Genomic DNA, 16,371 nt, shown 5'->3' on the forward strand with positions numbered 1-16,371 from the left:
TCACAAGAGGCCGATGGTAATACTTTACAGGTGTCTCCGCTGAAGAAGCTATTCAAACAACCGTACCCAGTTGGGCTTCAACAAGATGGCGGTGATGTTGCCCTCTATCAGTGACTTCCAAGCCTCGTTTTAGACCGCTTCCGACTGCTAAGCCTATCACTGGTTACAAACTATGATTGACATATCAGCTAGCCAATCACAATAGCGGATAGAGTCTAGTCAATGGAATGGCCGGCTTCAGCGGCGTGTCACGTGATCGGCTGACTATACCGGGCTCTAGTTCGGTAAACATGGCGGAGGTCAGCTTAAGGTTGTTACGGAATAAAGCTCGGCCACAGTTGATTGAAGAGAGTATTCCGCGGGGCAGGAAACATGGCCGTCTGTCGGTGCAATCATGCGAGGTATCCTGTGAATCAATGGGAGCTGCTGCGCCCGAGGCAAGCTATAGAATGCGGTTATATACATTATGGCCCCCAGGAACCCACAAGGGCCACACTATGGACAGGCCAATGAACACCAGGCAGGAGGTACGTTTATATTCTCAATGGGCTGGATCCAGAGCCTCCTATCACCAAAATGGCAACCGCAGAAATGGCGCCAATAACGGAGCCCAGGATGCAGGGTCCCCTCTGTATAAGAGTCACACGGCGTACTACGACCTCCTGGAGGTGACGAAAAACGCCACCCAGGCCCAGATCAAGACGGCCTATTATAAGCAGTCCTTCCGCTTCCACCCAGACCGCAATTCTGGGAATGAGGACGCTACCAAACAGTTTGGGCTGGTTACTGAAGCCTACCATGTCCTGGGCAGCGTCAGCCTGAGGAAGAAGTATGACCGCGGCATCCTGAGCCTGGAAGACGTCCGCTCTGCCAAGAAACCAAGTGGGAAAAGCCCGACTCGGAAAGAAGCCGGAGGTCAGAGAGGGGCGTCCACGTCCTCCTCCACCGCCACTCCTGCCAAGCCGATGTTTGATTTTGATGCCTTCTACCAGGCCCATTACGGGGAGCAGTTAGCCCGAGAGCAGTTCTGGAAGGCCCGGCGGGAGCACATAGAAAAGAAGAAGCAGGAGAAAGCATTTTCTGTCCGGTTTAATAAGATGGGCGAGCTGTCTGCCATTTTGCTTTTTGTATCTGCCACTATTATGCTTATGTCACTACGACAATGACAGTAACTCCAAGATCTACTACCACCTCCTAGACAAGTGGTAACCTCTCAGTAATGGTGCAAGCCATTACTCAGGAACAGTGGACAGTATGGTGAATGGCGATCTCCGAGCGCACCTATTTGTTATAATGGAGAATGAACGGGCTTATGTGGCCAGGCTTCATTTTAAATTGTGAAAAAAATGTAAAGACTGAGGCAGATTCACTAACAATCTGCACTACTTTTTTGGCATAAAAGTTGCACACTGGTGGCTTTTGACTAAAATAGTCCAAAGTGGTGTTTTTAAGCCAACCTCCTTGCATTGCTCAAAGTGAGTGGGCCACTAGTCTTGCCACATTCACTATCCCTTGCACCACTGGTATAGAGTTTTGCAGAGGCGCGTGTCCCGGGAGAGAATTCCCCGGATTTACGAGTCCTGCACCTAGTCATGAATCAGGTGAATCCTTTGCTGTCACTGAGATCATCAAGACCACCATATAATATGTTGATCTAGATGAATCTGCCTCCATTGTTTTAAAGTGATTTTTCCTTTCAAAGGAGTTTTCCGACTTAAGGGTCCATTCACACAGAGTTATTTGGCGCTGATTTTGATGCCGTATCTGCCTCCAAAAAAAGCCTCTCAATAGAACTTTATTTTTTGGAGGCTGATTTTGAGGCAGATTCAGAGTCAAAATCAGTGCCAAAAAACTCTGTGTGCACTGACCCTAAGTAATTTTTCATTTCCAGGTCCATTCCAGTACCAGTAGCCTGTTCAGCACTCCTGATGGTTTTTAATGACATCGTCTTTCAACCTTCTGTTTCAGTTACTGCTTCAGTCATTGGTCTCAGTGGTGACCTGTGCACAAATGGCACATCACTGCTAAGGCCAGGTGGTCAATGTTAAAGCCTGAACTGAAACAGATCACAAGATGGTCTTAGCAAGGAGTGGAACAGGTGTTGTAATGGAGGACCTGGAAATGGTAATTTAGGGTGCATTGTAATTCACACAATTTGCAGTCACCCAAAATCTTTCATTTGCGTCGGAGAACTCCTTTAAAGTGGTTTTCCCATCTCAGTGTTTCAGCAGCTTTGCCTGCAGTCCATTCTTCTTACTTCCTGTATTTCTCTCCCCCTCTTGCTGAACAGGACACATTATACTTAAGCAGATCAGATGATATGCTGATGCTCATAGAGAAAGGACTCAGTGTTATCTGTGTGTTTACATAGAAAGATAAGACTTAGCATTATTAGCAAAGTGCAATTAGCTGACCTGATTGTCCTGCCACAAGGGCAGTGAGTGAGAGGGAGGAATAATGTCACATAGCAGGCAAAGAAAGCAGAATTTCTAAAGTAATGTATTTAGGAAAAGTCTTCAATTTACATAAGCTACCAGTATAGATAGGATCCTTGAGAAGGGACAAACCCTTTAATCTTGGCTGCTGAATGTTGATTCATATATTGTGCAATGGGAGCCCTGCTATGGCCCTGTACAAAACTTTTAGTTGCAGTACTGCAACGTTTCCAATGGAGAAGACTTAGCAAGTGACTTGCAGCTTATGGGTAACTTTAGGAAAGGTTTTGATGTTCCCTGCACTAAAACTTGCTGAAACGTTGTTCTGGGATGGCCGAAAACACTAAGTGTCCATTCACACGGAGGAAAATGGTTAGGAATTTGGTGTGGAATTTCAGCGCTGAAAAAAGCCTCCCTACTACATTTTGGTATCCTTGTGTGTTTTTTGTATCCGTTAAATGGGTATGCTAAACTCATATAAAAAAAGTGAATGGAGAGTGAAGCTGCATGACACAAGAAGCCTTGAATAGTAAGTGACTTATCTAGCCAAAGTACAAAGGTGTCTAATTCTGGTGCTGTAAAATTGTTTCATGGCAACAAAGTTTTACAAAGTCCATAAAGTCTAAGCAAAATTAATGTATGATATGAGATAAATGACTGTGGTATTGCAATTTTTAATGTCTCTTCTATAGCAAAGTCTGAACCTGTGCTTGGGGTGTAACACTGTAAAGATGAGACCGGTGCCTTATATACTTGCTTTTTCCTGAGCACAGGACCAACGCACTTTATAATATTTATTGTCATTGTCCAGTTGTAAATATTACAAAATGTCAAGTACTATACATAAAGTGGTTATAGAAGACATCTTCAGGTGTGGTGTTTTGTTTTACTTCAAGCACTTTGGTTCTCTATCTGCAGATCTCTTAGGTGCATTCACACGGAGTAACGTACCGCATGATCTGGCACGTATACGCTGTGTGAGATTTGGAGCGCCGTATACGCTCCCATTGATTTCAATGGGAATTAGTCTCGTATACGCCGCGTTATTTTGCGGCCGCAAAATAACGCTGCATATACGAGACTAACGTTACAGCAGGGCTGCCGAACACTTCCCATTCACTTCAATGGGAGCGCTCGTAAACGCCGCTGTTACGAGCGCTCCCATTGAAGTGAATGGGAAGTGTTCGGCAGTCTGCTGTAATGCCGGCGTGTACGGCTCTCATACACGCCCGGCGTTACTCAGTGTGCATGCACCCCAAGACAGACCTGGAAGATCCTTTTTTGAGCGCAGTGAAAATATGGGTCATTAGACTTAGACTCCAAATGGAGACTGTGAGGCAGATGTGACCATAGCATTAGGCTATGCTTATATTTGCATTGGAATCTTTGGCACAAATCCTTCTAAATTGGCAAAGTGCTGCCAACCCAACTTGTTTGTCTGTCGATTTCAGTTTTAAAAAATAAAACGCTCCAAAAACGGCTCCATTCATGTCATCATAGAACAGATCTGTTTTTATGTTCTTCTGGTTCATCAGACCTAGATATCAAAATAGTGTTAGCATGACAAGTTGTATTTTTTTTATTAACATTTTCTAGAATGTGACACCTTGCTTTGTATTTAATTTTTATATTTTTTATAGTTCAAGCATGTTCAGGTGTATAATTTGTTACATTTTTTAGTTTGTTATATGTAAGAGCGGCTACCCAAAAATGGCCACCGGCAATTGCAGTTCAATACAGGAGCCGGCCGGCGGCCATTTTGGGGTAGCCGCTCTTACAGTTCAATACAGGAGCCGGCCAGCGGCCATTTTGGACTGGCCTCTCTATGCTCCTCTATAGAACTACAAGAGCAAGAGAAGCCAGAAGAGGCAGAGTTGCTGCAGAAGAAGGAGGTGGCGCAGGAAAGAGCTCTTGGGCAGCAATGGGGATGCGCTCATCGACCTTTCAGCGCTGGGGCCCGCCCTCATTGCTGCGGAGAGCTCATTTGCATACCGGTTAAAACCGGTATTTCTACGGAACGGCGCGGTGGAGACCACGTCTAAAGGTAGGAGACGAATAGCCTTTCTTAAGGCTATTCCGACGTGGTCATTAAAAAAAAAAAAAAGTAGTTTAATGGTAGAATCCCTTTAACTTTCTAACCATTACTACCTACTGACCAGTGAAGTGATGCTGAATTCCTTATTCAATGGTTTATTCCATTTTTGTTTAGAAATTTCATTTTTTTTTTTTTTAAACGTTAAAAACCTTTTTTGGTGTAGAGTAGTGATACACTAATGTACATAACAGGTTAAAAAGAACATGTCACCACCTCACATCAGTCTAGGAACATGTTCACATGAACAAATTCAGGAGTTTGAATGTACTGGTGCCTGTACCTACCTACCTGGCTGTAGTCTGTCGGTCAGTTGCATAGACTTTGCCTAGAGCAGACATGTTCCACTGCCACTCAACTAAAAGTTCTCACAGCTTTGAGTTCTTATGCAAATGAGTCATTTACTGCAACGGGGGGCGGGCCTTCAGGTCCTGGGAGCACTTGCCACTTACCATCTACTCCCTGTGCCACCCTGAGAAGAGGGCATTGATCCTCTCACTACTATGACATTAACCATTCTACTTAAAGAGGATCTTTCACCGATTTGGGCACAGGCAGTTCTTTCCCGATCTGTGCCCTGGGTAAAGAGCTATCGGTTCCGGTAACGTAGCTCTTTACAGTCAGAAGGGCGTTTCTGACAGTCAATCAGGTACATCCTTCTTCACAGCAGTGCCAATAGCGCTGTAGAGTGTGAGCGGGGAGGAACACCCCCTCCCCTCCTGATAATACTCATCTATGGACGAGCACTGTGAGCAGAGGGAGGGGGCGTTCCTCCCTGCTCCACAGTACAGCACGATAGGCGCTGCTGTGGAGAAGGACGTACCTGACTGACTGTCAGGAACACCCTTCTGACTGTAAAGAGCTACAGTACTGGGACCGATAGTTCTTTACTCGGGGCACAGATCGGGAAAGCCGACAGTGCACTGAATTCAGCGCACTGTCAGCTTTCCAGCAGTATATAGAACTGCCTGTGCCCAAATCTGTGAAAGGTCCTCTTTATGCAGCAAAGCGTTTCTCTCAGGGCTGAAGTGCACCAACTACCCCATAACATCTGAAGCTGTTTTTCTCTGAATCTAGAAAAGTGACATCTATATCAGAACTGTGTAGCTTATCTCTGTAATGTGCTGTATAATAGTGATAGCAGTTGGATATGTTTGGCACAGGTGCAGACTGGAAGAAGGTAAGGCTGGTTTTTTACAACTGGTTTCAGGCCAGGAAAAAAACAGTCCATGTCGCAGTCCGAAATACTGATCTCAGCATGTCTACTTAGTTAATCTAGTCAACCCACAGACTAGTTTTTTTTCCAGCCCTAACATTGCCATGTGCACTAGCTTATTATCAGACCATCCTAAGGGTGAATTCACACTGAGTAAACGCTAGCTTATTCTGAACGTAAAACACGTTCAGAATAAGCGGCGTCTAAAGCAGCTCCATTCATTTCTATGGGAGCGGGGATACGAGCGCTCCCCATAGAAATGAATGGGCTGCTTCTTTCACTCCGTGCAGTCCCATTGAAGTGAATGGGGAATGCCGGCGTGTACGCTCCGGCATGAGCAGAGCTTGCCGTATACGCCGGCACTCCCCATTCACTTCAATGGGACTGCACGGAGTGAAAGAAGCAGCCCATTCATTTCTATGGGGAGCGCTCGTATCCCCGCTCCCATAGAAATGAATGGAGCTGCTTTAGACGCCGCTTATTCTGAACGTGTTTTACGATCAGAATAAGCTAGCGTTTACTCAGTGTGAATGCACCCTAAAACTGAGACATGATAGCTCTGAAGTATTGCACCCCAATGCCATAGCTCAGAATATCCAATTGAAGTACAAAGAAGAGGGAATATTATTTAATATTTTGCCATGAGATCTGATCTTCTATTCGGTCAAGGAAGAGTTGATGCCCCACATGGGAAGTGCTGGAGACCTTATTAATGCAATCTGAGCCTTTAGCTCCTTGTAGTGTGTGGACAGTCTATAGCTTCCTTCACAATAGACAGGATAATAGCGGTTTGCAGCAACCTTTTCCAAATGTGCACAGATCATTACCAGCACTAATTAGTTAATGAGTGAAAATCGTAACTGAGAAGTGCTGGGCAGCAATTACAAGAAATGAGAAGAGATACCTCACACTGCGGCAGATCATGCTCTGGTGAGATGGCTGTAGTGCCAGCAATAATGAAACCCATAGAGAGGATTGGAAACCAATGTGAGAAAGAAACAGGATTTATTTGTATATATCAGAGGATCATAAAGGGTTACATTAACCAAACTACTGTGCAGACTCAGCTACGCGCAGTATGCACTGAATAAGGAGAGGTGCCTGAACCCACCTCTGCAGAGCCTCACTGCGCCACACTCATAGGCTGACACTCTAATGCTGACATTTGCAGACCTCACTGTCTACTTATACCCAGGAAATCATTGTAGTCCATCCTACATCAACAAGAGTCACACACTGTAAGTAACCCACACGCACATCACAGAAGGTAAACGTCATGGAGATTGCTCACTCCGACTAGAATAAAGTGTACCTACCATCACACTCAGATGGAAAATGTATACAAATACTTTCTCAATTGTGTCCATAAAAATGGAATTGGAGGCCGTTGTGGAGCATATAATACTGTGTGGGGGCTGCTGAGGGGAGCATATAATACTCTTTGGATGCCACTTTGGGGAGCATTTAATACTGTGTATGCTAAAGTGTGTGCTTGCACCATTGTGACAACTCCCCAACTGGCCCTTCTTTCAGCTTTCCATGGCATGAAGAAGGACCTCTTGCAACATTTACTCACAGCTGCTAAAACTGTCATTCCCAGGCACTGGCGGAGTACTGTTACATCCTCACTGGTGGAATTTCTACAGGAGCTTCACCTAATAAGGAGAATGGACTTACTGGACATTACTGGACTTCCAGCTTCTTAGCTCATTCCTCCTGCTCAGACCACCTCCCAGCAACAATGATGTCAACAGAGTGTTTCCCTCATCCTGTGTTTCGAAGGTCCGTGGTATGAGCCATGCTGTACTGTAGACGCAAAATTAAAGGGGTTTTATGGACAAAAAATGTTGTTTTTTAAAATGTCTGTTACAGCTATTGAGGAGTTAATACATGCACCCATATCCCTTTAGCCAAGTAATTTCGGGGTCTCTCTGGGAGCTTCTGGTATCTCATGCTTTTGTTTACTTGCTTCAGCTTCCTGCTATGTAACTTCCTCACTAACCCCTCTCACCTCACCCCCTCCTTCCTCACTATCCACATCCTTCCTCTCTCCCTCCCTCCTTTTTCTCTCCCTCCCATAACCCCCTCTCTCTCGCTATCTCACCCTTCCCTACCTACTCAGACCAACCCACTACCCCATTATACAGTATACTTACCTTCCTGTGAGACGCTGCGTGCTCTTCTCCATCGCTGCTCTGTTCGCTGCAGCAATGATCCACCTCTACTGTGCATGCGGACGCTGTGCAGTAGGGTGAATTTCGGCAGTAGTGCCCAGAGCAGAGTGGGACAAAGTAGTAGGGACAATCAGTTTACAGAAATGGGGAAACGGATCATAACCAGATAATCAGGAAATGTTCCTGGGTAAATATACATTTTTGACTAATGTAATTTAGAAAGTAGAAGGGGGAGGGTGTTTAGTGTAGGGATTTCCAGTTAGCCCAGACAACCCCTTTAACATCATCTAAACAGCTTTTAGCTTCCGTCGGTTGACACTGGATCTTCCAAGTGTAGAAGATCTCATGCATCACACTACAGAGCTCTGACACTCGGGAGGAGGTGGCGGAAATTTTTGCTGATGTCATTACTGTTGGAAGGGGTAGTAAGTGAAAACATCTTGCTGCGATGCTCAGCTGCCCCAGAACAAGCCTCTCTTGAGACTCTTACCGTATTTATTTAAGAACAAAGAAACACTTTTTACATGAAAATTAAAGGGGTATTCCCAACTGGCTTATTCAGCAACGTGCATGCTGTGTGCTCTCTTAATTTTCTGGTTTTCTCGTTACATTGATGGGTGGAGTTTCACTTGCTCTGCTAGGTCTCTTCATAGCAGTATGTTTGCAGTCAGTAATAGGGATTGGTTGTACATAAATCAGCACAGTATCACTGAAAGATGCACAGTATGAAGCTGATGTAGCAGTGCTGGATTTGAGTCAGTTTGCAAATAAACTCTAGGTCTGTGTTTACATAAAGAGGTCAACCTTTCTATGAAGTGGTCCCTAGAACTGAACTACATATTCTAGATCAGGCTCAGCAGTACTTTGTATAGTGATAACATTACATTCCTGTCCAGTAAGCTCGTACCTCTTTTAATACACAATATCCTGATGGCTTTAGAAGCTGCTCACTGACATATCATGCTGCAACTTAGTCTATATATAGTGTAGATCCCAGGTCCTTCACAAAAAGTGACTCTCGGTTTTACTTTCCCTAGGACACAAGGTGCATTCTGATTGTTAGTACCCAGATGCAGAACTGCCTATGTGTCTACCCTGAACTCAATTGCCATGTAGATACCTGACACTTACTTCTAGGGCCGACAACCAGACTGGCCTCTATCTCCCTGGCACTTCCCAGTGGCTAGTTAGCTAGTTAATATTGCTGATGAAGGGGCCATGAATATAAAAAAAAACAAAAAAAACTGGGCAACGAGCTGTGCCGGGTCCAGTCATAAGATTACAGATCTCCAAGCTGTTTGTGCAAAGTGACTGCTGCAGCCATTCACAGGCCTCAGTTGTCACCAGATCACAGCAGTTATATGCCGGTTGTTAAGAGATCACCACTCTTTATGGCATTAAAGGGGTAGTCCTGGATTATAAAAACATGTCTCTTTTCTTCCAGAAACTTTTCTGCATCTGTATATAGGTTGTGTCTGGTATTGCCCCACTGAAGAGGATGGGACTGGCCGCAATACTATACACAACCTATAGACTGGTATGGCACTGATTTGGAAGGACGGAGTCTTGTTTTTCTAATTCTAGATAAGCCCTTTTACTCTTTTTTTGTACACATATAAAAAGTGACAGCTCCAATTTAATTAAAAAAAAAATAATAAGAGCGGACCCAGCCTAGAACCTTGGGTTACACCATTCATAACTGGGATCACTATGAGTAGGAAACATTGACCACAGCTTTCTGAATATGAATCTTCATACAGTTTACAATTCAATTGTAAATTATTCTTCTAAACCTAAGATCTTATTTTGTCCAATAGGAGTCTATAAGGGACAGTGTCCATCTTTGGAAAGTCACCAACACTATATCCGCATCTTCCCCTTGGTCCACACTTCTACTCACTTCTTTATAAAAACGAATCAGGTTCATCTGACAAATTCTGTTCTAGTAATACCATACTGGAGGTCACTTATAATACTATTTACTGCCTTTTGCGCTGACGTTTCTCCTTTTAAGTAGGTTACTGTATTAGTGATTTATTAACCAGTAATCTAATCCTCTCTGGATATCAGTGGGGACTATGACAGCTGTGCACAGAGAAATAAGAAGCACCATCACATAGCAAAAAATCTACATCCCCAATTGTAAATAGAAAAATTCTGCTTTAACTGACTAGAATGACAGAATCCAATATATACCGTATATACTCGAGTATAAGCCGAGGCCCCTAATTTTACCACAAAAAACTGGGAAAACTTATTGACTCAAGTATAAGCCGAGGGGGGGAAGGGAATGCAGCAGCTACTGGAAAATTTCAAAAATTAAAATGGCTGGAGTTTTGGGTGCAGTAGATGCTGGGGAAGGGGAGGGGGTGTTTTGGTTGTCTGTCTCTCCCTTCCCTGAGCTTGAGGACTGGTTTTTTTTCCCCCCACTTGGAATTCAGCCTGGCTGAATATAAGGTAGCTGCAGTGCTCCTATTAACCCCTTCCCGATGGAATAGGAGCACTGCAGATACCCTATATTCAGCCTGACTGTAGTCAGACGGAATTCCAAGTGGGGGGGTCTGCCCTTTTAAGCTCAGGAAAGGGGCAGACAACTAAAACACCCCCCTTCCCCAGCACCTACTGCACCCCAAACCCTGACCCTCCTTCAACATCAATCTATTCATTTGAAGGGGAGGTGAGGGTGGAAGGGGATATTGTTATATACACTCCAGACACTGTATTGTTTGCACATTCTGCTGCAGTTGTTCCAGGGAGAGAAGGTTGTCCAGCCAGAAGGTGTACGGGGAGTGCAGCGGGATGCCCTTACTGTCCGGCTTCTGCGGCAGCTCCAGGCCGGTGATGCTTCAAATGCAGCTGCTCGTCGCTCTCTGCCTTCAGCTCCCGCTGTCCCGGATCCGCGGGGATCCCGCCAACATCGTCACTTAACTGCACAGAGCGTAAGCAGTTTTGGCGGCAAGGGCCGGACCCGCACGGAGCGCCATCTTCCTGTGGACCCCGCCAGCATCGTCACTTAACAGCGCAGAGAGTCAGCAGTTTTGGCGGCAAGGTCCGGACCCGCGGGGAGCGCCATCTTCCTGTGGACTCGACGCCGAGACTGCTGACTCTCTGTGCAGTTAGTGATGATGCTGGCAGGGTCCACAGGAAGATAGCGCTCCCCGCAGGTCCGGAGCGGCAGCTTAAGGCAGAGAGCGAGGAGCAGCTGCACCTGAACCATCACCAGCCTGGAGCTGCTGCAGGAGCCGGACAGTGAGGGCATCCCGCTGCACTCCCCGTGGACCTTTTGGCTGGACAACCTTCTCTCCCTGGAACAACCGCAGTAGAATGTGAGTGCAACCTACACCGTGCAAACAATACAGTGTCTGGAGTGTATATAACAATATCCCCCCTGCGCTTGACTCGAGTATAAGCCGAGGGGGAATTTTTCAGCACAAAAACTGCTGAAAAACTCGGCTTATACTCGAGTATATACGGTATTTTGCTTATGTGCTGTAACTGTATCTCAATTTCATTTGCAAAAAATTGACCCCCCTGTTTTATTGTGTTCCGTTATTAAACAGAGCTTACCTTACTTGGCACAGTTTAAAGTAGAGATCTGGATTAGAAACTTTTCAGATTTCCTATTTGCAGTAAATGGGGAACAGTCCCTTGTTCAAGATTATTAAATAATAGTCAAAGTGAACAGAGGCTTCAGACTGTCTCTTGTTCTGTATTATAGAAATTGTTACCCAGTGGTGGTGCTGTAATGTTAGTAATAACACCTTGGTAGGTTGACAACTATTATTGACTCCATGATGAACTTTTTAAATGCATTGTTATGTTCCGGATCCGTCACCTGAAATGCACAAATCCATACACTGGACAGTGATCTGGAACAGTACTGCAACACTGCTTTCACCTGAAGTCAATGGGAGCAGCACTGCAATACTGTTCCTTGTCACTACCTAGTGACCATATAATGCATGGGTGTGTCAATGCCTACAGGGCAAGAGCAGCTCTTTCCACTCTGGCTAATAGAGAGAAGTCACTAGGTACCCTAATAAGAGATATGGAAATAGTTTTTGAGGTAGAACTTACATTTTCATGTATATATTTAAAAAAGGTATGTAAACTTTGCTGTAAAACTTTTCACAAAATTGCGGCCACTACTCTTGAATCTTGCTTCATGGGGAGTAAGCAGTCCTTTCTTGTCCAAAAAAAAAGGAGATCAAAAGACTTATGCATATGCAATAAAGAAGAAGAAAAATGGTATGGAGTGAATAAATGTGATATTACTTGGGCATTATATCATTCTTCAGAAAGGACGCAAACATTCCAGAACACAGCCTGTTGCTTTTAGCATTTTAGGATATGAAATTGGATTAATAGAGTGTAAGTCAAGAAGAAACTGCCCAAAAGATAACTACATAGCAGGTTAAAGAGAACCTTTTACACTTACAAATCCGTAGACAGGCACAGTCCAGTTTGTCATAAAAACCGCCACCTGATTCCCTACATCAGCATTCTACATTGCTATTACCACAGACCAGAAGTGACTGTGTCATGTTCTGTTACAATATCATGGGAAGATGCTTTGGGGGCAGGAACCCACTTATATCATCATAACATGGCCAGCAACCTGATAAGGATTCTCCAGTCTTTGCTTATGGGTGCCATGGTCATACCACACCATTTATTTTGTTCCATGGCTTCTTCCTAACAATTGTCCCCACACCATGATGTTTCCCTGTTACACACCTTCTTATTAATGTCATGAGTACACACGTGGCTTTTGTCAAATGTAACACTCATCTACTGAGATACAGCAGCCATACTTGTTACAGACTGGGTGTACAACCTCCTGCCTGGGTTTCGCAAATGACCCACAAGGCCAATTTATGTGCCCTTCAACCATGTGGATACAGAACGCGTGTAGACAAATAGTTTCTGTTTCTGGTACTCCAGTCTCACACCTTATTTCAGAAAGGAATATACAATTTGGTTGTCTATGCATACAGCTCTCTCCATAGTTTATGAAGTTGCTAGTGTATTACTACAACACCCATTAACCACATTGTAGAGAGCCACATGGATGAATGCATTCTCATCTCTGAAGAGCTTAGTGGGGAGTAGGGATCCCCCATTCTCCAAATAGGTGGAAGTTCTGGAAACCTGTAACAATAAGACATTTATGACATATACTTCCATATGCCATTGGTGCCTAATATGGTAATACCCCTTTAAGTTTTGCTGCAGCCTTTGGGAGTCATTTCATAAAATAATGAAGCCCTCAGAGCAGAAAACTTTGTGAATCACTATTTTATGCTACACCCAGAAAGACTGACAGGCCGGGGCCCACATAGCGTAAGCATTGTGATTTTGCTACGGCGGAACTGTTGTGTTTTTGTAAATCGCAGCACGTCAATTACACCTACAGATAAGCTGCCAAAAAGCACTGTAGGAAAAAATGAGATGCGTTTCCACCACAGATTTTCCAGCAGCGATTTTAGGCTGTGGGTCAAGGTTTTTATGTGTCTATACAAATTTACCATATACACTTCTATCCCATTCAGGGCCATGCTAAGGTTTCTTATGTTCCTTCAAATTTAGCCCCATGTGTGAAGATGGGGATACATTTATTGAACAACACTGTATGTCAGTGTTATATAAATAACAGTAATATATATGTACGTAATAGACATGTTTATATATACACATTTAAGCTATAGAGGACCTATTAGAGTTGGTGGAGTTTAGCCCCTGCACCAATTCAGGACTGCTGCTGGGTAAGGTACTACACAGTGTACAGAGTTGGATGTAGAAGGATCCTACACTATATAATGGCCGTGACATGACTTCAGCTTCTGGTCCAGGGTTAGGCAACCTTCAGCACTCCATGCATACTTGCTTAGCTGTTCTTGGAGCTCCGATGAAAGTGAATGGAGCATGTCGGGAGTTGTAGTTTCACAACAGTTGGAGTACTGAAGGTTGCTGACGCCTGTCCTAGTCCCTTCAAAGACAGCTAAGCTGCAGTGTTTTCCCCTTACCATCAGGTATTAATGGCCTATCCTTTAAAGGGGTTGTGTCACTCATTTCTATAATGTTAGTGCACTCATACATCTGAACAAATAAGAGTTAGTGCCAACCACTAAGTGGCACGCTACAAAGCTATACAGCAAAAGAATCTAGAATGTGAGCCTTCTATCTACATCTGAGGCCATGTGCACATGAATTTGTAAAAATTCTTCCCAGTTGCATCAGCAACAAATACATGAATTTTCAAACATAACAGTCCATAGAGGAAACAGACCAGGAGACAATGGTCTTCAGTGGTCTCTAAGGTAGTGTCATGTACAATATGGCAGACTGCCATAGTATCATGTACTACTATGGATCCGTGTGCAGCTAGCACACAGACAAAAAATACACCGTCTGAATTAGTCCTGACACAGAGTTCATTACATGCACCAAATCCAAAAGGCCTCATGAGGACAAACAAATGTACCCAGTATCGGGGAAAAGATATCCTATACAAAGCACAGAAGACCATGAATATTGTGTAATATTTTGAGGATAGAATTTTAAAACAATGTAAATCTAAGCGTAAATTCACACAGATTTTTTTGCAGCTGGAGTCAGAGGCACAATCTGCCTAAAAATTTGCTTCAAAAATCACCTCCCAACTCATCCATTTCCAAGGGAGTCAGAAGCAGATTTTTTTCCTTCAGCTGATTTTTCTGCTACAGTAAATAAGAAGCTTTATGACTTATCTTCTAGCAGAATCTGCCTCGCAAATCCCACTGCAATGAATGGGAGGAAGAAAAAAAACACCTCAAAAATCCGCCTGCAAAAAACTCTGTGAACTTATCCTAACAAACTCCAAGTCTAAAACGGGTAATGTATATGCACTGTCTTTCAGGCCTGGTCCACATCTGCGTTCGGTATTCCGTTTGGGGAGTCCACTTGGGGACCCCCCTGAACGGAATAATGAACGCATTAAAAAGCAGTTAGTTAAGACACCACACGGACTCAATAGACAATAATAGCGTCCGTGTATTTTCCGCACGAATAATGCAAAGAGAAAAGTGCTGCATGCACACATTATAGTCTATGGGGTCTGTGTGGTCTCTTAGCTAACCGATTTTTTATGCGTTTGGTATTCCATTCGGGGGTCCCCAAGCGGACTCCCCAAACGGAATACCGAACACAGATGTGAACCAGGCCTCAAAGAGAATTCAATTAAAGGGATATTAAAAATAAAGATTATTCATTGGATAATGAAACATTATACAAATTTGCTATATACTTACAGTATCAATTAGCTGTCCAGTGTGCGGTCCTACTCAGTATGTGAAAGCCTTCCAGGGGCGTCCCAAAGGTTCCACTGCCGCATAAATTAAACCATTATTCAAAATGCATAAGGTAGGTAAGGGCCCATTACAGATTTTGGCATGGTGCCCAGGAGCTTCGAGTTACACCTCTGCAGCTTTCCTTGTATTACTGTGACTACAGAGATAGCTAAATTCCAGAGTAGTACTCCCACTGGACTCCTAGCCATATAGGGCCCATTCACACGGAGTAAACGCGTGCTCATTTCGGCAGAATACACGTGTAAAAATAAGACTCCCATTGACTTCAGTGACATTTGTTACACGTGTAAAAAACACGCCAAAAAATCCAAGTCAAAGGGAGTCTTATTTTTACACATGTATTCTTTACACGTGTATTTTGCCAAAATTAGGGCGTGTGATTGGACCCTCAAGAGAGTCTTAGGCAGAGGCCTTACGTTACGGAAATGCAGCCTTTTTTGGTGAAGATTTTGCTGCGGTTTGGAGCATAAGTTAGACTGGCTTGAGCAGAGGGTATATAGGTAACTAAGAGCTTCCTATATATTTCACATTCATTTTGTAGCCATTTTTGGCTTTGGCTCAAAAAAAACCCAGTAAATAGGCAACAAAAAAGTGCATTTTGCAACGTAGAGCCTAAGGGTAAGTTCATACGGGGTTTTTTGGTCTGGAACCTGAGGCAGAGGCTGGCTCAGGTTCCGGACCAAAAAACGGGTAGCCGCAACTGAATGCCGGTGCACTGCACTGGCATCCAGTCACGCACTCCGCTCCGGATTAGGCCCAATGAATGGGCTTAGTCGGGAGGTGGAAGTGTCTTCAGGTCGAATTGCGAGTCAAAACGACCTGAAGAATGAGCACCTCACTTTTTTTTCCGGGAGCTGGAACAAACCGGTTCCCATTTATTTCAATGGGAGCCGTCTTTTTGGTCAGCATTTTGAGGCCTCAAAATCCTGACCAAAAAACTCTGTGTGAACTTACTCTTAGCCTAACTGAATCAAGCTGCTCGGCTCCTCCTGCTCTATACCATGTTGCGGCAGGACTGCATGTACAATGTGACAAGTTCTCTTTAAATACATAGCTCATAGCTAAAAAGTACAATCCATGAAATGAATAGCATCAACAAACAGAA

General features: G+C 44.1%; 1 protein-coding gene across 1 annotated transcript; it reads left to right on the top strand.

The window, feature by feature from the left end:
• The first annotated feature begins 281 nt into the window (after positions 1–281).
• Positions 282–3,292, top strand: DNAJC30 (DnaJ heat shock protein family (Hsp40) member C30). The gene has a single exon (XM_075263904.1). It carries the CDS (start codon positions 291–293, stop codon positions 1,164–1,166), a length of 876 nt encoding a protein of 291 aa, XP_075120005.1. The 5' UTR covers positions 282–290; the 3' UTR covers positions 1,167–3,292.
• The last annotated feature ends 13,079 nt before the right edge of the window (positions 3,293–16,371 follow it).

This window comes from Leptodactylus fuscus, chromosome 2, assembly GCF_031893055.1.
Source record: "Leptodactylus fuscus isolate aLepFus1 chromosome 2, aLepFus1.hap2, whole genome shotgun sequence".
Taxonomy (NCBI): domain Eukaryota; kingdom Metazoa; phylum Chordata; class Amphibia; order Anura; family Leptodactylidae; genus Leptodactylus; species Leptodactylus fuscus.